At 40.2% G+C, this 27,126-nt stretch overlaps 1 protein-coding gene across 2 annotated transcripts; it reads left to right on the top strand.

Moving 5' to 3' along the window:
- Positions 1–281: 281 nt before the first annotated feature.
- On the top strand, positions 282–27,126 carry RALA (RAS like proto-oncogene A). 2 transcript variants are annotated; one of them, XM_090142223.1, is made up of 6 exons: positions 291–403; positions 5,003–5,098; positions 17,129–17,281; positions 18,282–18,490; positions 21,816–21,990; positions 25,186–27,126. In XM_090142223.1, exons 3-6 carry the CDS (start codon positions 17,168–17,170, stop codon positions 25,306–25,308), a joined length of 621 nt encoding a protein of 206 aa, XP_089998349.1. In that variant the 5' UTR covers positions 291–403; positions 5,003–5,098; positions 17,129–17,167; the 3' UTR covers positions 25,309–27,126. The 2 variants fall into 2 exon arrangements, with proteins under 2 accessions (XP_031455259.1, XP_089998349.1); XM_031599399.2 differs by lacking the exon at positions 5,003–5,098 and having other exon boundaries at positions 282–403.

Below are 27,126 nucleotides of genomic sequence, written 5' to 3'. Positions count from 1 at the left end.
AGGGGAGAGCAGCGGACACGAAACAAGGATGTCGCGCTGAGGAGATGAGGCCGAAACAGGCGGGAAACGTTACCGAGCGGGTTAAGGCAGCACACAGCCAGCCGCGGACTCCGCCCCCTCACCACACGGCCGCACCCCAAGCCCCGCCCCGCCCGCAGCCTAAGCCCCGCCCCCTGCGCACGCTCCCGACCGGAAGTCGCTCCCCCCCCCCCTTGGCGGCACTGCCCTTTCCCGGAAGTAGGTTCCGCCCGCCGTTCCCCGCCGGCTCCTCTCGCTCCGCATCCCGCCCGGCCCCGCCCCTCGCCCCGCCGGCCGAGCGCGGGGGCGGCGCCAGGGCTCTCCTCTGCGCCCCGCCCGGCCCCGCCCGCCTCACTCGCTCCTCCGGCGGGCAGCCCGGCCGCAGGTGAGCTGCGAGAAGCGGACGGGAAGGGGTGGGGGGCAGCCGCGGTCCGGGAGGGGCCGGTCCCCGTTCGTACAGACGGAGGGGGAGCGCCGCGGCCCGGCCCCGCCGCTCAGACCTCCTGGGCTCGGCGCGGCCGCGGGGAGAGGCCTGGGGGCCGCCCGGCGCTGCGGGTGCTCGGCTCGTGTTGCCGCCCTGCGGCTGGGGGCGGCGGGAGGAGCGCTGCGAGGGCCGGGAGAGGCGGCTTTCTGCCAGACAAAAGGTGCGGGGCGAGTTCCCCCAAACCAGAGCGGCTCTCGGCTCGATCGGGAGTTGGGGATTTTAGTGGCTTCCAAGCCTTCCCTCTCGTTGAACGTCATGCGGAATAAAGGTGTGAAGCGGGCCGTGTCCGTCCCGGGAGCCACCCGTGGAGATGTCTGCGTCCGAGCCGTGTGTCTGCCTTGTGGCATCGCTGTGCTGCCCTGACAGAATGCACGCGTTGCTTCCCTGGCTCGAAGTGACCCTAACGCTTTAACCTCTTCTTCCTAGCCTGCTTACTCATCTAATAGCCCAATGTTTTGGTTCTGGGAACTTGTGAGCATTCATGGAAGAGCTGTGTGATCTGTAGGTTCTTGCTGCAGGGTTTAAACCCTTTCATCCATGCTCGTAAGAGTTTAAGCTTTTTTTTCTTTTTCCCACCAACATTCAAGTGATAAAAGTTAAAAATTAAAGTGACTTGCTCTTGTACAGAACAGTCCAAAAAGCCTCCAGACCTCTGCTTGAGAAGCCAGTTGAGGGGTTAAATATGCTGTGTTACTGAATGGCAGACCATAGTCAGGTTTACTTCTCTAAACACAGTTGTGTTCTTAACCACCATTAAGCCACACATTGACATCCTTGCAAATATCTTTAAAGGGGTTTCCCTGAAACAGGAACGTTCTGTCCATGATGAGCCTTTGCTCCTGTTAGATTTCGAGTGCATCTGACTTGGAGGATAAAATTGCTGAAGCAGAGGATGTTCCAGCTTAGAACCTGATGTATTCCAGTCACTGGGAGTCACAAACAATAATGTAGGTATGGCGTCTTGTTACATAAAAAGTTATTGAGGCAAACATCTCGGCTAATTGCCAACAGCATTGTTTGCCCTGCAGCTTCTCAATTGGAGAAAAAATAATTGTGTGAGAAAAAAAGTCATGTAGCTCTTTGATTAGGTTTGTTTGTTTTGCCAACCAGGAAAGTGCTATAGGATACGGTGGCCTTGGGAGTGAGCTACTGATCACATGCACACTGTATTCTGGGCAGGAAGCTCCTCACCTCCTCAGGAGTGCTTACAGCCAAATTCCAGTGAATTTCTAGTACCTCCCAGCTATTGAAATTACTTTGAATCTAAATTGAGATGTGTTTTAAGTGAACGAGGCACTTTGGTATGCTAGTGACAGTATTCTAATGAATACATTACAACCTGCCCACATCACACATTCACTTACCAGGTGGCTGTTTTAAGGCTCTTTCCTTTGTAGTGAGGAATGGATGTGATGAAGCAAGAAAATAAAACAGTTGGTATAATTAGTGCAAATCTACTGGACGTTCTGCAAAACGTCATATGAATTTCTAAGGGAAGAAATTGTTATATGTTATTCTGCCTGTTGCAGAAAACCAGCTCAGGATAGTTGTGAAATATTACTGGTGAAATATGCAGAATCTGAAGCATCCAGTCCTTGTGGATGTGAAGAGCTTAGAGTCCCTTAAACTGGAGCAGATCTGGTTTGCAGACAGACCAGGGAATTGTTAAATCCTGTTTTGCTTCTTAGCACGTTTCCTTAACAAGTGGGAGTTGGAGCAAGCACCTGAGGGTTTGTTGGTGGTTCTAAGGTTCTAAGGTGGAACATCCTCTGCTGTGTGTCCAGTATTTTTGGTAGGTGTGAACCCATGTATCCAAAGGGCTGGGCATGTAAGGCTGAATCTTAGCAGCTTTCCACAACGGTAAAATCTGAAATTCCTACCAAAAAAAAAAAAAACCAAAACAGTACTGGATTTACGGGTGGATGCAGTTGGGATAGAAATGCCGTATGAGCTAAGTAATGCTTCTCTAGAACTTCTTGATGAAAGAGAATTGATTGCATACAGGGTGACTTAGTCATTACTGCTAATGTTTTGCTTAGGATTACTTTGGCGTCATCAAAATTCCCAGCACCTGTGGGGCGATAGATGGGTGTGCTGTGCACAAAGGGAAAAGATGGAAAAACAGGTGTGTAGGAGATGTTAGACAATGTAAAGAGGAAGTATAATGAAAAACAGTCACTGTAGAGAATTCAAAAGAAGCTATGCTGTAATCAGTTTATAATGGTAATACAGAGGGGAGCCAAGAATGCAAAAAAGGTAGCACGCACAAGATAGAGTGGGTTGTATAGCAACTCTGCAGTCGTTACCTGGTGGAATTGATGATGCTTATTCGGTGATACTGGCTTCTTAGTTCAAGTGATTACATTATAGATGAAATTCCTATCCCTACAGCTCATTTAATATACTGTATTTTTTCTCTAACAGAAAGTTTATTACCTCATCATTTGATGCGTCAGTGTGGGAATGCCTGGTGCAGAGTGGCCCACACAATTTCTTTAAAAACTGGCATGTAAATACACTGTATGACCAAATGAGTATTTCTGGAAATTAAAGAAAATGTGACTTTGCAAAGGAGCTTTGCACCTGTGCTTAGTGGGTGGGTAGCAAGGACCTGCCACGCATTCAGGCCCTGCTTCATGTGTCATTTTACTCCAAAGTCCTCTTGTCCCCTTCTGCGTCACTGCTAGACTTAGTCTTTAACTCTGATTCTTGTCTCCCACTGTCTGAGAATACTTATGTGTAACACCCACATGTAGGCAAGCAGAAGTGTTTCCATCAACATTAAGTAGAGTGTGGTAAACATGGAAGTCTTCCAAACATGGAGGTCCTATTCAGAACAGTGAAAGCCATCTATGCTCTGTATTGTCCTTTTGCTAGTTCTCCCATTGAATGAAGAACATCCAGCAGCACAGAGGGAAGCTAACCTGGCATTTCAAGGCTGTACCAGGGTAGTCTGGTATCCAGTGTTGCTGTGCTCTCCTTGAAGGGCATTTGTTTAGCTGGAATTAACAACTTCCATACCTTTGCCTATAGAATTTATTTCAGACTTCAAAATGAAGTAATCGGTAGAGACAGGAAAGCAGCATTACTGAGCAGTGCAATATGCCCAGTGATGTCTGTCACGTTGGAAACACCACTGGCTTGTCAAGTGGTGCCATGGAGAGTGTTTGAGATGATGGACATGAAGGCTCTAGTTAAAGCATGGGTGGGAGAAGCTTATTCTTAACTATGTCAGCATTACTACAGAGGTCAAAATAAGCAAATTCAGGAACTGAATAAAAGTAATTACTGTGTGGCTGAGCTTTTTTTTGGTAGGATAGTACCTTTTTACACAGTTGACCACTTAATTCCACTTTTGCATATAACGTGCAAATTAAACTTCATTCCAAGCCCCAGGTTTCTTGGATTTTAAGGAATATTGCTTTAAAACACACATTCTAACATCTGGTTTCTATAAGGTTAGAATCTGTACTTAACAATAACTAACATGAGAGTTCATTGCAGTGCTTCAGTGACTGGTCTGTGTGGCCATCACCAGCAGCTCATTGGACCTTCTTGTACCTTCAATCCTCTGACTTTTACGTTTTTTAAATGATTACTGATTGTTAATTGTATAATATATGTTTTGGGTTTTTTTAATGAACGTAATTCGTGATGCAATATCAGTGGTGCAGCACTAGTCTGTATGAGTTTGAATTGCTAAAACCTCCTTTCTTCCTGCTCCTGTTGTGTATTTTTTTCCCTGCTGCTGATCAGGCATAATAGCCATGAGATTCCAGCTCATTCATATGCAGTGGAGTTATGGTATATAATAGCACTTAGCCTAGGAAGAAAGCACTAGAGTCTGGACTTAGGACTGCATGGTCATTCAGAATTTGAAGAGCAGGTGCTTTGGGACTAATTATCAGAAATGGCTTTCTTTTAAGCAAGTTCACCTTCTAAAATTATTAAGAACTTCGTGTTGCAGTGAAAAGAGATGGCTGCATATAACTTCAGTAGTGGTCTGAGATGTTTTGGAGTACCAGAGAAGGAAGATGTTCAGTGCGACTTGTTGAGATGCATAAAATGGTATTGCTGGATTGTTTTTCCCTGTTAATTGAAGATTGCAGTAAGAACAATAATAGGTTTAAGAAAGCTGCTAGTCTGAATTACTACTTTGGTTTGTGTCATTACTAATTTAGTTTTAACTATAGTGCGACATGAGGAAACATTTTTAGAACAATCCATTTAAAAATACAGTGGCATTTATTTCAGGAATATTTAAGAAGTGCCAGGTTACCTGAATGATGTCTTTCAGCTGCAGCACTCTTTCAGAGAGGAACTTGTCTTGCAGTTGTGGCTGTGTTGGAGCTGTTGCTGCCCTTTGGACTTGGCAGGGTTATGTTCTAAACCTTAATCCAAATTATATCTCAGTCTTCTTGTTTAAATCTTGTTTTGATAATAACTTCAATCTTAACTTGTGATCTCTGCCTGTTTACCCTTCTTGCTACTGCTTTGAAGAAGGAAGAAGCCTGCTTTTAACCAGTACATCTTCAACATCTCTAAGGACACCCTGTGCAGATACTGCTAACCAGCATTTCCTGCGCTCAGAACTAGGTGGGTTATGAGCTTTAGATGGATGATGTTCTGAGGCTCAGAGGTGGTGATGCACAAAGTATTTTACACAAACCTATCTGTGTATTAACCATACAACTAGCTTCCTGTCAGCCAAAAACTCTGAGTGGACATGTATAGTTACTAGCTTTACTGGTGGGTTTATGGTCACAATTACACCTAAAAAATAATTTTGTAGGGCAGTTACAGATCACCAAAATGCTGCTATTTCTCAGCAGCTTTTTGTTCAGCTACCAGAGATTGGGATATGAACTGCTTTTTTTTTTTTTTAAATGATAGAAATAGCTTGGGAGGGTCCTGTGGTTTTCTTTTTGGTGGTGGCTTCATTTGCTTTGCTTTTGGGAAACTTTGCTAGCCTGTGAACATACTTGGTCTTCCCAGGTGATTGTTGATTTGGTGCATGTGGAACTTTTGTGGGAGGAAAGCTTATGTGACTGTGTTCTGGTTTTTAATTGAATGACGGTTAACCAACATCTGTTTTATTTTCTGTCTTGCAAGTGTTTGTGCTTGACAGCTTTAGGAGTCAAAAGGGATAGAAGAATGAAATTATCCAGTAAAGACATTCTGTGTAAGACACAGCAGTTAGAAATGAGATCACATGTGCTGCATGCACAGTTTGAGTATTTTGAAGAACATTGTGAAATGATATTAGTATAAACGATTTTGTCTGTAGTTTGGCTGACTGGAAGAAAATCATCTTCTGTTTGATAAACAAAGTTCTGTATTTTAGTCTTTCTAAATTCTTCTTTGTTTGTTTTTAACAAACTGAGGAAAAAAGTAGCTATTGGAGGAGAAACTGAAGGAAAAACAGTTTTGTAACCAAATGCTGGTGTTTTATTTTTAACAGAGATGTGTGCATTGAGGTACAGCATAATACAACACCGAAAAGACTATAGCTAACTCAGGCTGCTGTGGTTACTCTTGGATTTGTCAGCAATTTGAAGGAAAGATTTTCAGGGAAGTGTTTTTCTCAACAGATTAAGGTCCTTTCTGCTGGCTGTTATCTGGCAACGACAGAAATGAGTTTTAACACATGAAACTTTTCCAGACTTTATGCAATATTCAGTCTGTACGTGTACTAAGGAAAAAGGCTGTAGAGTTAGATTTTGACTCTGCAGACCTGACACTATTAGAGATTACTGCAGCTGAATTGAAAGCATGGAAGTGATCAGCTAGAAGTAAAATGTTTTTGTAAGTCAACAGAAGTGAAGGTTTTTCAGGCCAGGGGAAATCTTGTATTACGCCGTGCAATATTGAGAGGATATTAGGTCACATACTTCTGACTGGAATTTACAAGGTCAAGGAAGTGCAATTCACACTTGGGCAGTGTTTAGTGTTGCAACGTGTGTAGAATTAATTTGGTTAAATGTAGATGAAGATACCAGATTTCACCATAGGCAGACTTCTCTAGTACTTCCCTGCAGAGACTGACCTTGAAAATAAGCTGGATATAGCCTTTGACTACTACTGGAATGCCACTGTAGCTTTTATGGTGTGTGGCTGACCAGAGGAATAGAGCTTGAGACCCACCTAGAGATGTATACCATCTGGTGGCTTTTCTAAGGTTTCTTGAATTTGGGATGTGACTGCAAAACTAATTCTACGCTGGCACTTTATGCGGAAAGTGGCAAATTGATCTGAATACTTAAAACTTCATAATAAGTTCATGAACCAAATGCTGTATTTCTATGAGTATTTTGTGATATGTTAAATAGCCATTAAGCTGCCGTGTGTGTCACACAACTGGCAAGCATATATCAAACTAAAAAGCAATTAGTTGGGTCGTTTAAATCTACAGGATGGATTCTCGCTGAGTTTTCAAATGGTAGACCTAATAGTTGTAGAATAAACAATATCTATAATTGGAAGGGATCAGACTCAGTGGTGTTTCAACTTCATGAATGCTCTATTAACATGCAGCATCAGGTCTATAACTGCTTTGTATTTGAATCACCTGCTCGAAAGGTTAATTGCAAGTCCTTGTGTATTTGCAAACCAGTCTCTTTGAGTCATGCGTATGAAATCCTTCTGCCATGAATAAAACAGAAAAATGATTAGGATTTTAGGAAGAGCAAGTTGCATTGTGTGGAGTGTTAACAGGAGAGGGAGAATATATGAACATGTGGCTGCAAAATTAATGCTTTTACAGTATTATCAGGAAAGAAGATGTACATGTTTGTAAATGAGTGATACCACGTGTGGCCAAGCCATGAAATGATTGAAGTTACTTATTTTGCCAAGTCAGATTTCATTAATGACATTTGTTTCCTGCAGCTGGATGATTCCTTAGAGGAGTAAAAGGAATGTCCTTGAAATGCAAAATCCAGAATATTCTTTTGTTAGGTTCAGTTTGGCTGGTGTGCTGGCACAGCTTTCCCTGAGGAGAAGCTTGTTTCTTGCAGGTGCCACTTGTTTCAAGACTTCTCTGTATCAGTTGACTTTTCTGCCTAGAGAGCAGTGAAACTATTTGGCTGGGGGATCAGTCTTAGTGAGTGGGGATCTCGTGTTATCCTTTTTGGCCTTAAAAAGTAGTGATATTTGCTTTTTCTGGAAAATGAACATCTGATGTTCTGAACTTCTGAATAAAGAAGTACTGGATTGTTAACAACGAATGCAATACTTATGTTAGAGAAAATGTTTATTTATGGACCTGTACTAGCAAACCTATATATTTCAAATACATCTTTTGGAACCTTTCTTCAGACTTTGTTTAAACACTTTACTTTGTCAAGCCAAGTCAAAATGCTTGCATTTATATCTTTTTAAAATACGTTCAATAGATACTGAAAGGTAAGTGTACAAGGACAAAAAAGCACGCTGTTGTGATTTGAGATTTCTTTGGAAATATGGTTGGGAAAAAAGAGCTTTTTAAAAGGTACTGAACATGCTGTGAGCAACTTCCTGAAGCAGAGCTCTTTAACTGCTTTTAAAAGTGTAATGCTGAGGCTCATGCTGCAAATTCTGGCATAGTGCCTTCTAGAGAACTCCATTTTTGCTTTCCAGAAGAGCTGAAAAGCTGCAGTTCTTTGCAAATGTGTACAGTGTATTGACTTGTCCCAGTCAAAATCTTGTCTTTTTAACACACTTTATTGCACCTGAAATGCAGGGTGAAAATACCTCTGGCTAGTATGGCTTGGGTGGCACTAGTTGAACAATGCTCACAAAGTATTTCCCTTGGTTGGCCTTCAGTTGTTGATTCTGTTAGTAAAATCCATCCATGTAGGCTATGCCTTATCACTTACGTTCATCTGAAGGGGGGAAAAGTTGTCATCTTTCTATGTGGAGATGCTGAATACAATTCAATATTAGCAGCTGTTCTACATAGCATCTCCCATGACTGAGAATTGACTTCTGTTGAGATAGTTAATTACAAGTAATTGGTATGAAAAGCTGCTTCTGTCCCTCTCTTCAGTTTTACCCTTAACTTCCTCCTTAGTTTTTGCTTGTGCTAGGAAATCTTGTGCATCATCTTTCCTGGATTAACCTCTGCAAGTTCTCTGCATGTATGGGTGTGACAGACTAGTTAGCAAAATGGCTGTGCAATCTTGTACCATGATATTACAGTTAAATCTCTTCTTGTGGTAAATTAAATTATATCAGAACAAATACCTTCTGTTAATACCCTAGATTAAACATGTAAAAGTGTGGGTTTCTATTGCCCAGGTAGCCAAGAAGGCTAACAGCCTCCTGACTTGCATCAAAAACAGTGTTGCAGAGAAGGAACATCCTCTGGTGAGGCTGCACCTGGAGCACTGTGTTCACTTTCAGGTCCCTCACTGCAAGAAAGACATTGAGGCCCTGGAGTGTGTCCAGAGAAGGGCAGTGAAGTTGGTGAAGGGTCTGGAGCACAAATCTTACAAGGAGCAGCTGAAGGAGCTGGGGTCATTTAGTCTGGAGAAGAGGAGAGAGACTGAAGCACTCTCTACAGCTACGTGAAGGGAGGTTGTGGGGGATGGAGGTCAGCCTCTTGTGTAATTAGTGATAGGACTTGGAGGAGTGACCTCAAGTTGTGCCAGGGGAGGTTCAGCAAAAATTAGGAAAAATTTCTTCTCTGAAAGAGTGGTAAGATGCTGGAAAGGGCTGCTTGGGGAGATGGTTGAGTTACTGTCCCTGGGGGTGTTCAAGAAACACTTAGATGTAGCGCTAAGGAACATGGCTTGTATGGGGGAATATTGTTGGTAGGTGTGTGGTTGTATAGTAGATGACCTTGGAGGTCTTTTCCAGTACTGGTGGTTCTAAGGGAAGGCAGGGCATTTACATTTCATGTTAAAGCAGTTCTTCAGTGCTATAAGTTTCAGAAGGTTGAAGTTCCCTCAGTGATTAGAATAGGGTACCAGCCAGGTTTTGAACTAGACTCTGTTGTAAATATGTGTTTTACTAAAATTACTTCACAGTGTAACTTCAATTGTAGTATGAAAACAAGCCTGCTCTTGGTTTCAACTGAAGTGCTGTGCTTGAGTCTGCTGTTTTTCCCTCTGCTCTTTGGATCTATCCAGGTAAACTATTGCAAATGTTGTATGGTAGCCCTTATGTAACTTATAAAAGGTGAGGAGTCTTCAGCAGGTACTAAATAGCTGAGGAACCTTTTAACACTTGCATTGTTTTTCAGCGATGTTTGTAGGCTGGAGCTGCTGCAGTCCAGCTTTTCCCTTGTGTGTGTTTTCTCATCTGTCATTGATGCCAGCAAGTTTGTTTAGATCTGTCCAAAAGCCTGTGGAGGTTGGTTTTTGTCCAGACAGACTTCTGAGCTGCTTTCTCACCTAGTTGTTTCAAACATCAGAGCTGTCAGAAAGGTGAGGATGGGAATATTGGTCATATATAGCAGTATTGCAGACATGCAGTTGTGTTCATTTGTGTGTTTTCTTAGCAGTTTATGTTGATGGTGATACAGCTTGTTCATTTTCAGTACTCTGGAAGGCTCAAAATTTGAAGACTTTGATTTTGTTCTAGAATGTTTCTGCTATTCAATTCATCAAGGCTTTTCTGTGCCGTTCCATATCGGTTTCAAGAAATGTTTGTGGAGATGCCTCCTGAGAAATCTACTTGCAGGATGCCTAGAGGGTTTTTGGGAACCAAATGCTGAAATTAAGGAATGTGGTATGCATATCTAGTCTCACTGTAGGAGCTGCTGCTCAGTTCCCAGCTGTGCCCAGAAGCTGGCATCAAGGCCTGGTGGGAGCCCTGGCTGCAGCAAGGCTGTGAGCTTGGTCACTGCTTGCTTGTGGTTGAGTGACTTCTTGGAGGCATCTCAGTGCTTGTGGTGATACCTTGAGAGCATAGTGCTGCTGGCATGTGGGGAGGCCAGTGTTCTCTATAGCAGCCCAATATAATTTTTAAAATGGATTAGGCCTCAGTTACTTGATGAGGAGTTGCTGCTAATGAGGTTGACTCCTGTTCTCAATATCTGAGTATAGTTACAGCTCTAAGTACCCATATTGGGAAGCTGGGAAGTACAGGTCTCTTGCCTGAGGATATTTCCTACTGCCGAGAGATTGACCTGAAATCAGTTTTCTGTTCTTTACTGTCCTTAGTAGAAGTATAGGCACCTCAGTAAGTTTGTTTTGTGGGTGTGGGGGAGATACGTGCCTCTTAGGGTGAGCACTAGGCAGCTTTGGAAAGAAGGGCTCTTACTGAAACTTGAATATGGTTTGGCTGCTTGTTGAAGTCATGGGAAACTGAATCCCAATTCTCAGTTTATGTCAAAGGATTATTTTCAGGAGGAAGGACTTACTGTGGCAGTATTCCTAACTTTTTTTGTCTAATGAGGCTAGTAATTTCCATGGTTTGCTAGAAAATTTGAGCTTCATTTCCTCTTTTTTTAAAGCTGCCAATAAGAGTTTATAGTGATGGTTTAATTTTTGAAGTACTTGTTCTACCTTAATACAATACTGATATTACTTAGTGCTGAGCTTAACAGATGTTGCATGTTTAAACTGCAATAAAAACACAAATCAAACTTGAGACGTGGGGTGTTGCTTATTAGAGTAATGCTGATCTAACCTAAAAAGACTCCTAACTCTCCAGTTCTTAAAACAGCTGGCAACTGTGCTACATCCTCGTGTATCTTGCCTGTTCCTAGGTCATGGGGTGTTTCTGCTGATCTGGTTTGGATATTGTAATTGCAACCAGCTGTTGGGAGGGATGACTGACTAGGCTCTGTTTGCCTGGATTTGCTTCCTTCCTTTTCCAGGAACATTTCTGTTGCAGGAATATCTCAGTCATTCCTGAGTTGTCTTCCAGATAATCTGCATCCAGTACCCTAGTCTGTGCTGATCATTTTTGACCCATGCATTCTGAAGCCTGATCTTGCTGTTGTTAACTGAACTGAAGCTACTGGACTCGATAAGAAACAAAGTAACTGGATGAAACCATGATATTTTAATAATAAATATATTTCTTGATGGTTATAAGAAAATGAAATGTATTCACTCTTTTTTATCCTTGCTTTTTTGTTTTTTTCCCCAGAATGCTGAACTTTTGTCACCTGTAAGGTGACTCACATTTGTGAGTCACTTTGCAGGAGAATTTGAGAAACTGGACAATATTGAAATTTACATCAGACTGTGGAGTCACGGTCAATTTTCACTTTAGAATGAAATAAACAAGTTACAGCTAACGTTTCTGGTGTGATACTTTAAGCTTAAAGTACATAATAACGTAATAATAGGTCTTAGTTTAAAAAAGAGAAGTTCAGAAGATCATAGGTTTCCATTATTATTGTTCAGTAAGCAATTGGTAAATTTTTTTGCCTTTTGGGAGGTATTCCAGTCAAAGCTTACTAATTGTAGTTCTTGATACCATACCCATAGCTCATAAAATCACTTGTGTTCCTCCAGATTTGTCGAATTCTAGAGGACTGAATGGGAAAACAACAAAATCAGGTGCTCTGACGTGTAAGTTGTTATTGATGCTCTCTGTGTAGAACAGTCCTCAGTGCTCATCATAGAAGTGAGTGGGTAATAAACTTAATGTTACCATCCTGCACATCTTTACATAATTTCCCTTAAAGAGAACAGAAGCAAAGGAATTGGAGTTCAGTTTTGATGTCATAGCGTTATGAAGGCTATAAAACTACTACTAATAAGAAACTGTTCTGTAATTGAAGGAATACACCACTATCCCTTCTTATTAAGTAGAATCTACTATGCTAACTGTACTAATTATCTTTAAACACAAAGCTGTGTTTAACCAGTCTCCTTCACACAAATGCCTGCAGCAAATGAAAGTTGTCCTGTTAAGGACAACTGCATTTTCACAAAGCCTGCATTCAGCCTTATGTATAGCACTGCAGAAAATGCCAGCTGAATTCGTGCCTGTGATGACGTGACTTAGTGTAATGTTTCTCCTGCCCTGGTCTGCTCTCATTGAGATTGCATTTATGAGACTCTAGAGGGATCAAAATGGACAGCGTAACTTCTTGACCCCTTTTAGTCAGTTTCCCTTGAAAATAAGGCCAACTTATCATATGATCTATTCCTTAATTTTTGTATTGTTGGCCAGTGTCAGGTACGTTCTGGCAGGATTAGGTGCCTTGGATCTGATTGTTCACTAAGTTTGCTGAATATTTGCTGCTAGCTAAAGAGAAATCTGTATCAGTGCTCCTTCTGAAGGAGAAGATGCAATGTGAGCTGGACATCCATTGCTTTGTTTAAGCTGGTATACAGTAGGCCACGTTTGCACATCTATAAGAATGCTTTGGTTAGTTGTTTTGGAGCACATTATTCCGTAAGAATTAATTTCCAAAGAGAATCTGAGAATTTGGATGACAAAGACACTTGCAGTAGAGAGATCAGAAATTACTACTTTGGTTTTTTTTTTCACTGTCAAATGTTTGCAAAGATATCTGGCCATAAAACCTTGTCCCTGGAGTTGAAAACCTCTCTTGGTACTGGTAGCTGATCGTCTTACTTGCTCTTGTGATCTGGATAGCTGCTCCGTGCTTCAAGTCTTGATACAAGAGTTAACAAGATGCAAACATACTTAGCTTCCTTGTACAGGAACTCTTGTTCCTCTGGTGGGTGGAGCTGCACGCCGTGTTTAAATCCAGTGGGTACACAGTATTTCTTCAACTGAGGGCCTGCTGTGCAAGGTGTGCATCTCTGGGAGAGTTAGCATTACTAGGGATAGCTGCTAGTCACTTGAGAAAGATACATTTTACACATCCAGCTACAATTCCCTTTTGCTATGCAGAGTGATCTTAGGTTGTTTTGCTCCCTACTCTTCATCCTTTTGAATAGATTTCTGCAGCTGGACTGTTGTGGCTGATGCTAACATGAATTCTAGTTGGTTCTCCTTCAGTTCTTCTGATGTAATCTAAGCACACCCTAACCTGGCTCTCCGTCAATGATCCTGGCTCCAGCTGGAAGCCTGCCATTAGATGGAGCACAGAACTGGGGTGAGCCCTTATCTCTATGCAAGTAATGAGCAGCTGTAGGGGTTTGCAGAACTTACTTCAGCTGAGCAGCCACTGAGACGCATCTGTTTGTGCATTTCTGTGCTTATACATGTTGTGCAGAGCAGTTTCCTAGGAGCTTATCTGCAGTATAGGTGAGGAGAGATCCATAGCATGGTGGTTAGACAGCTCTCACCCTTCAAGTGAAGATATGGGAGTACATTGTCGAGCCAGTTAAGCTTTCACTTCTCTTATGACTTGTTAGACTACGCAGAGAACTGTTTAAAAATAAACTCTGGTATATCTCATCAGCTTTATTGCTGGGGTGGGGATTACCAGTGGGTGTGGTAAAAAGCTGACCTGTATGGATGGATTACACAGCTATTGACAACACCCTGCTCATCCCTGTGAGCTCCTCTGCTGTGTCACAACGTGGGGTTCTACTGCAGGGTCAGCCTGTTTGTCTTTGGAGCTCAAAACAATTTTTTATTGTCAAGATGGAAAAAATAAATCTCAGTACAACAAAATATGAAAGTGTACTCTTTTGAGCTACACACAACAGCATTCTTGCCACACTCTGCCAATTTTATTAAAGTAGAACAATTAAGAAAACAGATATGAACAAAACTTTTATTTTTTTTATGAACGCAAAAAAGAGCTACGTGAATTAAGGATAGGAAAATTTGCTTTGCATGAAATATCTTGCATACTTCACTGTTAAAATTGAAATTTATGTTCCACTTTGCTTTAAAAGGCAGACTGGAAAAGGTAGAGGTATGTGGCAGTAACATCACTTTTGAGTCTGTATTCTCTCAAGTGGGGTACTTGCTGTAGGGCAGTCTCTCTGGATTGGATGTCACTTGCACAGAATCTTGCTCGGTTTGTAGCTTATTTCTTGGGCTTTTCTACTTTCCCATTCAGCAGGCCTGAATTAGCCAGTCTTCTATCTTCGTTGGATTGTGAAGAACTTGAAAGCAAACTGAGCTCACCGAGCGTCCTCCCACTACAAAGTGGGGCAGAGTATTGGTGACAAGCTTATCTTTCAGATTGGAAATGGAGTAGCGTGAAGTCTAGTTATCTTTGATATCTCACTGGGATGCTGTTCACTGATGGTTATTGATGTCTTGATGACTGGTTGGGTGAGGTTTTTCTTAATTCTGAGTTTTTCTTTCACTTTGTCTCTTACGCTTCTTTGAAAAGATGTTATCAGGGCTTCTGAAAATGATCGCCTGCCAGAAGATCTTAAAAGAACATTCAGTGGAAAGAAGCATCTTTACTAACTTGACTGCTTATAGGGATCTTTCTGTTTTGAAAGCAGTTTGTCAGCTGGACAAAGAACAAGTGGCAGCTAATTGTATGCTGGAATCCTGCTAGCTGAATTGGAGCTTCTCATAGGATAGGAACATTCCCATTGATCAGTCTACCTAAAGATTAGAGGTTAATTTACAACAGTGTTACAGTGAAACGTGACTCATATATTAGAGCAAATGGTGGGATTGATTTTGCAGAGACACGTCTGACAGCGGTCCTGCGGAATTCATTTGAATTTCCCGTGCTATTGATGTTCTTGTGGAAGAACACTCTGCTTTGTTGCTCAGTAGAATTAGTGTGACCATTCTTGTGTGCACTGGTGCTTCAGTATTTGTGCATCCAGGAGTATTTATTGTAATGTAACCTTCTCAAAATTAGCTCTTGTCAGTTGCTGATTCAGAGGAATGCTTCTGTGTATTATTTATATGAAATACATGTTACAAAGAAAGTGAGCACAACTTTTGGTATACGTTCTTTTCTCTTTAGAGAAGAATGCAGAAGCAAAACAATATGGAGCAGTTTAAAATGTGGTGTAGTATGTTGGAAATGTACCCAGCTTGGAGTTATTTTCATGTTCTCATGCTCCCTCTTGAGTAAAAAGAAAGCAGTGATTCTTCTTAAGCTTCAATGACCAAAACCCGGTTTTGTTTTGTTCTTGTGCTCCTTTAAAAAAAAAAAAAGGTAATGTAAGATTAGTTATGTTTCTCTGCTGTGTGTCTGTAATTAGTGCAGCAGCTCACTCGTGCTCGTTTCACTTAGACAACCCTTTTGGAAGAAACAATTTAAGCCATTTAACATTCAGTGCATTTTCAGAGTTCTTTGACAGCGTAATAGGCAGTGTTATTGTTGTGATCCAGAGTTCTTCATGTAGATTTCTTCTGTGTTTACCTGTTTTAATTGCAGGAAGGGTTGGTTCAGTCTTTAATGACATTTCAGTCAGCATGCTTTTCTATGTAAGTGCCTCACTGCTGACAAAAACGTGTCGTCAGCTAAGGACTTTGGTGTAAGTTTCAAGGAAATTGTTGTTCTTGAAGTTCCAGTTGTTTGATTTGCACACAGTGGTGATTCACAATGCAGGAGAACATAATTTCAGTGTGAGATTGTCAGAAGGAAAGGCATCTTGTTACTGAGCTGTATTATTATCTGATAGTTCTGTATGTAATCTAACTGTGTTACCATCTGAGTTCTTTCTGAGCTTTCTTGTCAACTATTTGGTTCTGTTGCTGTTGTAGATGTGTATTTACATCCTCTGTAACACAGAAGTCATTTTGCATTTTGGACATTAGAGCTTTTGACCTTAATCTCTGGAGGAAGGGGATTCTGAAGAGATTTTAAGCATTCTTGTAAATCTGTGCAGCAACTTTCCTGCGTTTTTAAGACAGAACGTTTTGTCTTCCTTTAAACACCAATAGTGTTATAGGATAGGTAAGGAATGAAAGGAAGGTGTGGGATGAGAACAGTTGGGGTTCTGCTAAAAACTATTTGATTTTAAAGATAACAAACATCCAGGATCAAATGGGATTATTTTTTGTCTATGTGCACATGCACTTTAGAGCATGGATGGGAATGAACTGTCACAGAGCCCTTTCATATTGCTAAGGTGCAGAGATGTGTTTGACCAAGCAGCTGTGGGACTGGAACAGCTATTGTAGTACGTTGGGTGTTTGTAGTCTGCAAAGACAAGTTGATTCTTTGCACTCTGCCTAAACTAGATTGTTCTTTCAGTTCCTGGTTGACCTGCTGAAACAGGTTATTTTTAGGATTGAAATGACACGCTTGCCTGGTTTTCTCTGAAAAAGTGCACAAAACCAATCCTTGTTGATGTTACTGTTGTTCCAGTGCCTGCTATTTAAGCTGGAAATTCCTTAAATGTCTGTTTTTTTTCCCCTGCAGCTGTCATATCTCATGCTTTCTTGTGTTGACTCACTGTGGTTTCCTTTCTACAATTCTTTCTTAGTAAACTAAGAGGAATTCCTGACAAATGCCATGTCTCTAACAGAAAGCGTTACGTACCAAAATATAAATATTTTCCCTTAATTGTTGTTGGATGCTGTGAACCTGCCTGTGCCCTTTGCAGGTGGTAATGGCTTTCTTGGCTCATGACACCAAAAAAATAAAAAAAGAAAAAGAAAGATGAGCTTGTTATAACTTGTGGAATGATTTCCAGTAAGAAGTGGTTTTCAGTGAAGGTAACAGAACTGAAACCTAAATATCTCTAAATCTGAGATATGCAGGGATTTGAAATGAATGTGTTTTAAACACTGCATGTGGGAAGGAGAAAACTAATGAAGCAATATTTTTTCTTCTAGGTTTTCATTTTATACCTGTGAATTTTCTGTAATCCAAAGATGGCAGCAAATAAGCCTAAAGGACAGAATTCACTGGCTTTACATAAAGTCATCATGGTGGGAAGTGGTGGTGTAGGAAAATCTGCTTTAACACTACAGTTTATGTATGATGAGGTAAGAATGTACCGTATAAATTATCCCGTGTGATGTCTACCATGTAGTGTTGTTACTTAAGCATTAGTTGGTACAGTTATTTTCTGGAAAGGTCTAAATGTATATGATGTACAAATGTCAACTATTAAATTGAGCATATATATTTTTGTACTGACACAGGCTGTCCAGAGTGTGGACACCTCATCCCTGCAAGTGTTCAAGGTTGAATGGGGCTATGGGCAACCTAGTTTATTGGGAGGTGTCCCTGCCCTCAGCATGGGGATTGGAACTGGATGGGGTTTAAGGTGCCTTCCAACCCAAACTGTTCTGTGAAATTTGAAATTCTGAGTTTTCTCCTTTAGAGACATCTGTAAATATGTAAATATGTCTTTCCCTCCCCTCCCCCCTCAGATTTTTAGGCAATTAGTGGTTGTAGAACTTGCTCCTTTACAGTATATTTTCATATTGGCTACTAGACCTGTTAGAACTTCAGTACTGAAACTCAAAGCTTCGTTGCTTCAATAAGTTGCTTGATGCTTGAGGTGACCAGTTTTTTTCCTTTTTTTATGTTGCTGCTGAAGAAGAAAAAAAAACTTTTCCCTTTTCCCTACTTTTTTTTTTGTCAGTGAAAGTCATTCTTTTTGACTAAGAAATGGAAGTTATGCCTTCAGTGTCCCTTAAAAATTGATATTAAATATACTCAGAAATGTCTGATAGTATAATGAAATGCAGCCAGATGCTGTGCTTAACCAAAAGTAGACACTTGGTGCATGGCCACTGATGTTTTTCAGTTCCTTCTAAAATTTCCTTGTAATGGCTGAAAAAAGTAAAACCCTGTAAGTTGTTTGGGTTGATGGGGAACCTGCTTTTAGCTGTGTTGAATAACTTGAGTATTTCAGGTAGTCTAAACACATGGGCTTATTTATTATTGTAACCATATGAAATGTTTGTTATATCCATAAAGAAAATAGATGCATTTGTCCTGTACAGACCTGGTTTTCAGTAAAATCTTTGGTTCTAGTTTGTAGAAGATTATGAGCCCACCAAAGCTGACAGCTACAGGAAAAAGGTGGTTCTGGATGGGGAAGAAGTTCAAATTGATATATTGGACACAGCAGGGCAGGAGGACTATGCTGCAATTAGAGACAACTACTTCCGAAGTGGAGAAGGCTTTCTTTGCGTTTTCTCTATTACAGAGCTGGAGTCATTTGCAGCTACTGCAGATTTCAGGTAGGTTACAAGGCAAGTTATTGTAATTATAGTGAGGTTCTTATAGTGTGGTTGTTTTTTTTTTGGTTTTTTTTTCAGTATCATTGGTAGTCCAGAATAGAAGACTGTAGTCACGTTACTTTGAATAGATGCCTAACCATACCTTTATTATCTTTGTACCACTTCAGATATCCTTGCTGCTCTGCTTCTGAATACTGAAAAGATTACTGCAACAGAGCAGATGCCTTTTGTAAATCAGTGTTGCTTTACACTTACACTACAGTGCAAAGAATCATGTTTGTGAATAGGCAGCCTCTCCAGTGCTGAGTATAACGGACAGCCACCTCCCTAATCCTGCTGACTACGCTGTTTGTTACAAGTCAGGATGCCACTGGTTTCTTGGCCACCTGGGCACACTGCTTGTTCATATTCAGCCAGCTGTCAACTAATATGCTTGAATCCTTTTGGCCCATATGGCTTTTGCCAGCCACTCTGCTCCAAGTCTGTAGTAACGCATGGGATTACTGTTACTGAAATGCTGGACTTGGCACTTGGTTTTTTCAGTCTCATACGATAGGCCTCAGCTCATCCAGCCACGTCTGTGGGGCCTTCCAGCTCTCAGGAAGATTGACTCTTCCTCCCAACTTGATGTCATCTGCAAACTTACTGTGGGTGCACTCAATCCCCTTGTCCAGATTGTCAATAAAGATATTAAACAAGGCTGTCTCCAGTGCTAACTGCTTTGGAACATCACTCATGACTGGTTGCCAGTTGGATTTAGCTCCATTCACCACTCTCTGGGCCTGGCCCTCCAACCAGTTTTATTTAGCCAGCAAAGAGTGTACCTGTCCAAACCATGGCTGCCAGCTTCTGCAGGAGGGTACAGTGGGAGGCAGAGTCAAAGGCTTTAATAAAATCTTTGTAGATCACATCCACAGCTTCTCTCCTTTGTCAACTATGTGTGGATGAGGATTTAATAAGCTAGTTGTTTTTTTTTTATTTTTCTTTTCAAGCATGCAAGGTATTAAGACCCTTGTAATGGTAGGAGATTTAGACAACATCATGTTCTGTGTATTCAGTTTTGCTTGAGAGCCTATTTAAAACACTCATCCCTCCACGTATCTACAAAGAAAAATATCTCATTGCTGTGTAATATATACAGTAAGAAAAAGTCACCACTCCCCCAAAATTTTAACAGTTCAAAGTTAAGCAAAATTGGAGGGAAATGATATAACAGGAAATGATCTGCATCTCGTTGAAATAAGTATTCTTAGAGATGTTATCATAGCTCAGGTTAATTAGTACTAAGTATAGAATACATTTAAAATCTTCTCTAAAGGGTGGAGGAGGAGTTATGGAGAGGGGATAATAAAAGCTTGTCTCCCTCTGGTGTATGTTTTTTTTTTTTTTAATTTATTTTTCTCAGTATATAAGTGTATATATTTGTATCTTTAAAGAGGGAGAGAGAGAAGCATGGTCTGATGTACAGGCTTATGCTTCTTATGGCAGTCCTGGAGGGCTGGTTAGTATGGTTGAGCTCTGTAGTGCAAAATGGCTTCTTCAGTGGTTACATCTTCTATGGATCTAGAAAAAAGTCTTGTTTTTTAAGCCAAGCTGAGTGATGACAATATGTATGCTGAAACAGGAAAAAAAATGGAAGAAAAATATCCCTTTGATGCAGAGATTAAAACTCTGCCCAGTACAACTCTTAAAGTGCCTTTCAAGTTGCTTTTGAAACTACTGAAGCCTAAGTGCTAAAATAGGCCTCATAAAAACTGTATTCTTTCTGCTCTGTGTAAAAACACCCTGTATCTCCTGAAAGGTTCAGTTAAAATACCTTTGGCTTTGTTGAGCAGCCTGAAACAATACCACTTAAGAGACGGATGCAAAAGAAAATGACTGAGGAAGAATTTGGACATTTTAGCGTTTCCATAGAATTTTGTTCTCCTTGAATGGCATCAGGAGAACTGTTCACTACCACTTAACTATCTTTGATGGGTTTTCCAGTGGGCTCTGAAATACCATCGTTCTTTTAGGTAATTTTTTTTCCAATAGAAGGCAGATCTGCAAGGACTAAATTTTTAAAGATTTGAAAGGCGATTTGATAAAATGTGTTCTTGTTTTGAGTAGAATAGAAGAGGCTCTAGAGAATTTAAGTTTTAGACTTCAATCTGGTATATCTAGTTTTTTATCTAAAAGTCTTATTTTAACAGATTCTGTCATTGTTGCACTGAATTCTCATATTTTCACTCATCCTAATCCACTGGCTATTGAAACTACTAAATATCTGCAAGCACAGTTGCGACACTTGCTCTATTTAGCAGGGAGGGAAGGAATGTTATTTTAATTACATCTGAGAGATGAATGTGGTGTTACAAGCTGCCTCCAGTGCATATCTGTTGGTTTAAAAAAAAAAAAAAAGAGAAGCTAACTCAACAAAACTAAATGCTACAAAAAGGAAAACATCTTACACCAACAAGAAGATTCTGATGTATGCCGAATCAAAGGACAGTTATAGGATCAGTTGAATCTTTCTAGTTTCTTTCTGTTCTACATAAAATCTGCTAATAGGCTTCACCTCAGCCAGAAAAGGGAATGTGGTTCTTTGTGCTTCTTGTTGATCTTTCACAAACTGTTCCACGATGGAGGGCTAAATTTCATTGCTAACTTTGTACTTTCTGAGGCAAAAGAGAGAATGCTTGTCTTCCAGGAGCAGTGTTCTTCAGATGGATGTACCAAAGCATTTGTAGTACTTGGTTCTGTTTATAAATTTCAGCTCTCCATTGTAGTGGTTCAGACAGGATCTTTCCTTAAAAATCTGATGTATGTGCAACTTGTTGTCCTTACACTGGCTTATAACTGAATTAAGATCTCTGTAGGGGCTGAATATAAGTGACTTCAGAAGGATTCCTGAAAGGACGAGATTGTTCTCTTGTTAAGCTTACTACCTAATTAGTTAATTTCATCAGCTTGAAAAGTGGCACAAAAAAAAAAAAAGTCAAATGTAAGAATGTAGTCTGGGTATATTAAAAATTGTGATTGCTAATAGCAGCATAAAGGCAGTGAGAAATACTGTCAAGTAATATCTTTACTAAAAGGAGAACTTTATTATTTTAAATTCTCACCTGTTCTACTTTGTTTAATTTGTTACTGATGCATCTTCCTTCCTTCCTGGAAGACTAATAGCCTGTCTTGGTTTAAGATTTTGCTGCTATGTAAGCTTCATAAAAAGAGTGAGTATAAAAGGAATAGGATGGAAGAGTGTTTAAGTCCGCATTCTTATTTTTGTGTTCTAAGAACAGTGCTCCATAAAATATTTATTTTTTGCTTTTCTATTTTTCTCTAGGGAGCAGATCTTAAGAGTAAAAGAAGATGAGAATGTTCCTTTTTTGCTAGTAGGTAACAAATCAGATTTGGAAGATAAAAGGCAAGTTTCTATAGAAGAAGCAAAAAACAGAGCTGACCAGTGGAATGTTAACTATGTGGAAACTTCTGCAAAAACACGAGCCAATGTTGACAAGGTAATAACTTGCCCCATAACTCACCTAATAATAAAAAGAATCTCTGTCAGTTTTTTCTTTATATTTGTCTCTATGGGTCATAGCTTACAAGTTCAAGTTATTTTAGACTCTTTTTTTTGGGGGTGGGATCTTAAAACAAATGCTTTTCTCCTATGGCTTGTGATGAGTGCATGACTAAGTTGCTTAATATAAAACAGTGAGAATGCATTAGGCGTAGCAAGTTATCACATCCGAAACTGTGATGAGTTAAGTCATTAGACAAGACCTTTTATTGTTAAAAAGTTATTGAGGCAATTGTGTTAGCCTTGCCTTCTTGTGTTTTCTGTAACTGGAAGATAAAACTGTTTCTAGACAGTGAGAATGCTGTCTGAGGAATAAAATGGCTTAGAAAACTAAGGGAGGGATTGGAATCCTGTCTACCCTCGTCTAACCACATGCCTGTGTGTTGTTTTGATGAAGAATGGATTTAGCCTTTTAAGTTCTGAATGGCCCAGAAGTGCCTCCAGAGTTTTTTGGGATAAAGCCTGGATCAGAAAGTCATAAAAAAGCACAAAGATGATAAATTACTGATTAATTCTAAGTATTTCACTTGCATCTTGAGAAGGCATCTTGAAACATAGCATTTGGAATAACTGTCAGCCTTGTAGACTGAAAAAGTAATAGATATCTGGCAAAAGTAAGAAGCTTAGTTTAAAGTGCAGATTTTTTTCTTTCAGACCTCTTGATAGACTTGATGACCCAGAAATTTTCTAATGCAAATGCTTACATATGAATAGTTGAAGCATAACAGCAGTAATAGGAGTACTGTTTTGCAATAACTTAAACTTTACTGTTGTCATCTGTCAGTTGTCAGTGTGAACAAATGGATTGTTCAGTGTTAAAGTAAAAATGTCATGCTGTTCTGCAGGGAATATTAAATCAATTAAATGCAGAGCAGTTCAGTTGCTTTTAGTTTTGGTGCATAATTGCAGTTAACATCCACCCATTTCAGTCTTGCAGAAGTTCTGAGGTCGTCTAAATCTGTTTCATCATCCCTTAGCAGCAGGGGGGCAAAAGTAAATATTTTTAAGATACATAACCAGTAACTTTTGCATTCACATGATAGGCTACTAAAGAGCTCAGGGCTGCTTTTTGGAACAGGTGGCATTATGGATCCAGATTGATATGTATTACATAGAGTGCAGATTTGACGATCTATAAATTAGTCATAGAATGGCTTGGGTTGGAAGGGACCTCAAAGATCATGTGGTTCCCATCCCCTTCCTACAGGCAGGTTTGCCAGCCATTAAATCAGGCACTAGGTCAGGCTGCCCATCCAACCTGGCTTTGAACACCTCCAGGGATTGGGCATCTGCAACTTCTCTGGGTAACCTTTTCCAGCACCTCATCACCCTCTGGGTAAAAAATTTCTCCCTGATATCTAATCTAAATCTTCCTTCTTTTAGTTTAAATCCATTCCTCCTTGTCCTACCGCTGTCTACCCATGTAAAAAGTTGATTGCCTTCCTGATTATAAGCTGTCTTTAAGTATTGAAAGGCCACAGTGAGTTCTCCCCTATCCTTCTCTTCTCTAGGCTGAATTAGCCCAGCTTCTTTAACCTTTCTTCCTCAGAAAGATGCTCCAGTCGTTTGATCATCTTCATAGCCTCCCTCTGGACCTGTTTCAAAACGTCCACATCTTTCTTGAGCTGTGGGCCCTGCACCTAGATGTGGTCTCACAAAGGCAGAGTAGGAAGGCACCCTCATCCTGCTGGCTGCTCCTCTTTTGATGCAGCCCAGGAGATACCATTGGCCTTCTCACTCCTGTTAAGTTTTTTATCTACAAGAACCTTTAAGTCCTTCTCAACAGGGCTGCTCCCAAGGAGGCTTTGTTGGCCCTAGTAAATACCAGGTATTAGTTACTTGTTTTCTTAAAGCATCTGAAGTTACGGGGTTAATTATATGAACTTAAGTTAGTATTCTATAAAAAATTTTGCTTTTCTAAATTCCAGAAGGGTGGGTTTGGGCTTTCACTCACTCTGGTAACAACAGTAAGCAAAAACGAGCATTTTCTCACACTAGGTTACGTATCCCAGATGCTGTGATACAATGCCAGGGCTTAAGCAAGCTGACAGTTGCAGCATACCATTAATACAGATTTAAGTAAAAGCAAGCAATTTCAACATGTAGTATCCTAAAGACAGTTGTATTTTTTAATGGAAATACATAGTTGCATTGATTTTCCTCATATTCTCTGTAATGAAAGTTTATGCTTTTGCTGCAGTCAGTATGAGATTGGTGTAATTGCAGATAAAAATACCTACTGTGTTCTTTAGAAGAGTTTTTCAGTGCTTGCACTGTCTGTGCTGCACAGAAATGGATCAAGCCCCCTGACAGATCAGGAGGGAAGTCTTCCTGATGGAGAAGTTTTAGAACTGTTCAAATGATCTGCTATGATAACAAAGATGAAATAGTTCTTTTCTGTAGCCCTCTCTAAGGCAAGATTATCTTAATGAAGTAATTTAAGGCTCCCTGTCGTAGGCCTTAGCTTACAGTCTTTCCTCTCTTACATGAGTCATTGATATGTCTCCAACTTCTGTTTCCTACTAAGCTACTTGATAATAATGAAGCTTATGCATACTTTGAGATACCTCATCTAAAAATAGCTTATGTAGTTGTATGGTTGATAACCCGTGTTTAAAGGGAATGCTAATTCATTTTTTCTGCACTTTTTGTTTAGATTTGCATCATGGGGCATAGTGACTGTGAAATGCTTAGTGTGTGCTACTAGAACTAATTGTGGCAGTGTTTCAATCTTTGCAGTTCGTCGCTGAATATTCTCAAAGTGTAAACTGATTTCCCTGAGTCTCCTCAGTAAGATTTAGATAGAAAATGGGGGGGAAAAAAATAAAGCCCCAGATAGCAATATGAGTCTTGCTTTAATTCTTCTGACAAGAATCATAAGCAAGCAGCAGAAGCTAGCTGAACTACAGGTACCATGAAAGAAGCAGATGTGCATCACATGGGCTTGGCCTTGAAAACCAGTGAGAGATTTGTTGGATTGGTATTTGTTTGCTCAGACTAATGATGTATAACTGATTTTATTCTAACCACCAGAAGTAGATGTCATCTACTATACAGTGATAACCTGAAGTAACTCAGAGGTCTGATGGTGTTTTGGCATTTATGTTCTTACGTTCTTTTCCATCTTTTCCAGGTGTTTTTTGATTTGATGAGAGAAATTAGAGCCAGAAAAATGGAAGACAGCAAAGAGAAGAATGGGAAGAAGAAAAGAAAAAGCCTAGCTAAGAGGATCAGAGAAAGATGTTGCATTTTATAATCAAAACCCCGAATTCCTTTCCTACTTTGACCATACTAATAAAAAACCATAATTTATAAGCATGCCATTTGAAGGCTCAAGTGACTGAAATTACTCTAACATGTTGGAAATTGTAATGTACCACTAAAAGCATGAATTGGAGCTGCACTGAAAGTCAAATTCACTGAAAAAGATTGATGTGGCTTCAAGAGAAGCAAACCATTTCATGATCGCCTACCTTCTCACATTTCTTCTGAATGTAGTGTTTCATGGGAAGTCTTTTCTTTATTAGTAAACGGGGAAATATTACTTTGTGGTTTCTTGTAAAGCATACTTTTTTATCATTGATAATTGTCACTTTGTCTTGTCTTTCGTTGCCTTGAAAATTCCAGTTGTGAACGTGATACCTAACAAAGAGGTTGTTTTGCCATGGAGTTATGCAAATCAGGAAAGAATAATGTATATGCCAACAATTGTGCTGAGGAAAATTCTATGTGGTCCCGCATTACCTGATTAACCTAGAAGAGTGATGTGATCTTTTACATTGAAACATTTGAATATGCCTTAATTTTAAAACCTAAAATAGCAGGTTGCTTAGTCAAGGGTGTATTTTCAGCTTGTTGCATGGAGACTCTCCCTGCGCATCAGTGCGAGCCTGCCCTCTCTGTAGAGTGCAGTTCCACGAATGATCTCGCTAACTAGCTGTCTGCTAGCGGTGTCTGTTCTTCAAATGTGTGCCATACTATGGTTTTGTGAATAATACAGAGCATATTCAGTCATCTGTAGCTTGGTGAACTATATGGTATCTTATAGCTAAAAGGTCAGAATACGTGTAAGATGGAAGTCAAAAGCCTGTGGCACATCCGAGCCTGGAATGGTTGCTTAAAACTTAACGTACTGATACCTTGAAGCTTCCCTTTGCGAGTAGATGTTTGTCTAGGTGTTCCTTGGGTTTTAACTCCCTGGAGTAGGGTGGAGTGGAGCTGATTCAGTAGCGCTACTGTATTTTGAGTTAAGATGTTGTCTGGGAAATTCCAGTGTCATCGGTTAATTTCTTTGGTGTTCCTGACACTCAGCTGCAGGAACACAGTGTGTTATGCTGAAGCTCACTGCAGGTTTTGTACTGTTTAGTCTACTTTATGTTGATTTTAAAATGGGGAACATTGTAGCTACTTTTTTCTAGTTAATGTTGATATTAAACAATCAAAGATGCTTTTGCAATACAGAAACATTTACCGTGGACATCCAGAATCCCCAAACAAAATGTACTGCCTCAGTTGCTTCAGAATAGCAGGAATACTTGCACATGGTGAGTGTGCTGCATCTTAACTAAAAATATACCAGAACGTTTGAGGGTTTTGGACTCCTCTGGGATAAGGTGGGCTGGATCAATTCCACAAACTGTTACACTTTTTATACATGTGTAAGCCTATAACTGACAATTTAAAATGTGCTCAAGCAAACTAGATAACAAATATTTAACTTTCATGCTAACAGACATTTTAGGGACTCAAGTCTTAGAAGTTATATTTGTCACGTTAAATATTTATCAGTAGGAATTTTGTATGTGTGTTAGTAGACTGCCAAGTGCAGAATTAAAGTTACTCATGTAACTATGGCAAATGAGCCAGACATCATCTTCCTGTGTACTCATTTTGGTCCATTTAGCCAGGGAGTCTAACCACTAACGTTGTGACTTTGCTTTGGAATCTGTCTGCTGGGAGCTGAGGTGTTATGAAGCCACCAGACATATGAAACTTGTCTTGGCTGATGCCTTACCCTGTCCTTTTATTTGCTATTTGAGCCATTCAAAGATGAATAAACTTCCACTTTTTTAAA

The sequence above is a fragment of the Phasianus colchicus genome, chromosome 6 (genome assembly GCF_987193195.1).
Source record: "Phasianus colchicus chromosome 6, bPhaCol1.hap1.1, whole genome shotgun sequence".
NCBI lineage: Eukaryota > Metazoa > Chordata > Aves > Galliformes > Phasianidae > Phasianus > Phasianus colchicus.
Note: the sequence above shows the minus strand (reverse complement) of the source record. Positions and strands in the feature narration are given on the sequence as shown.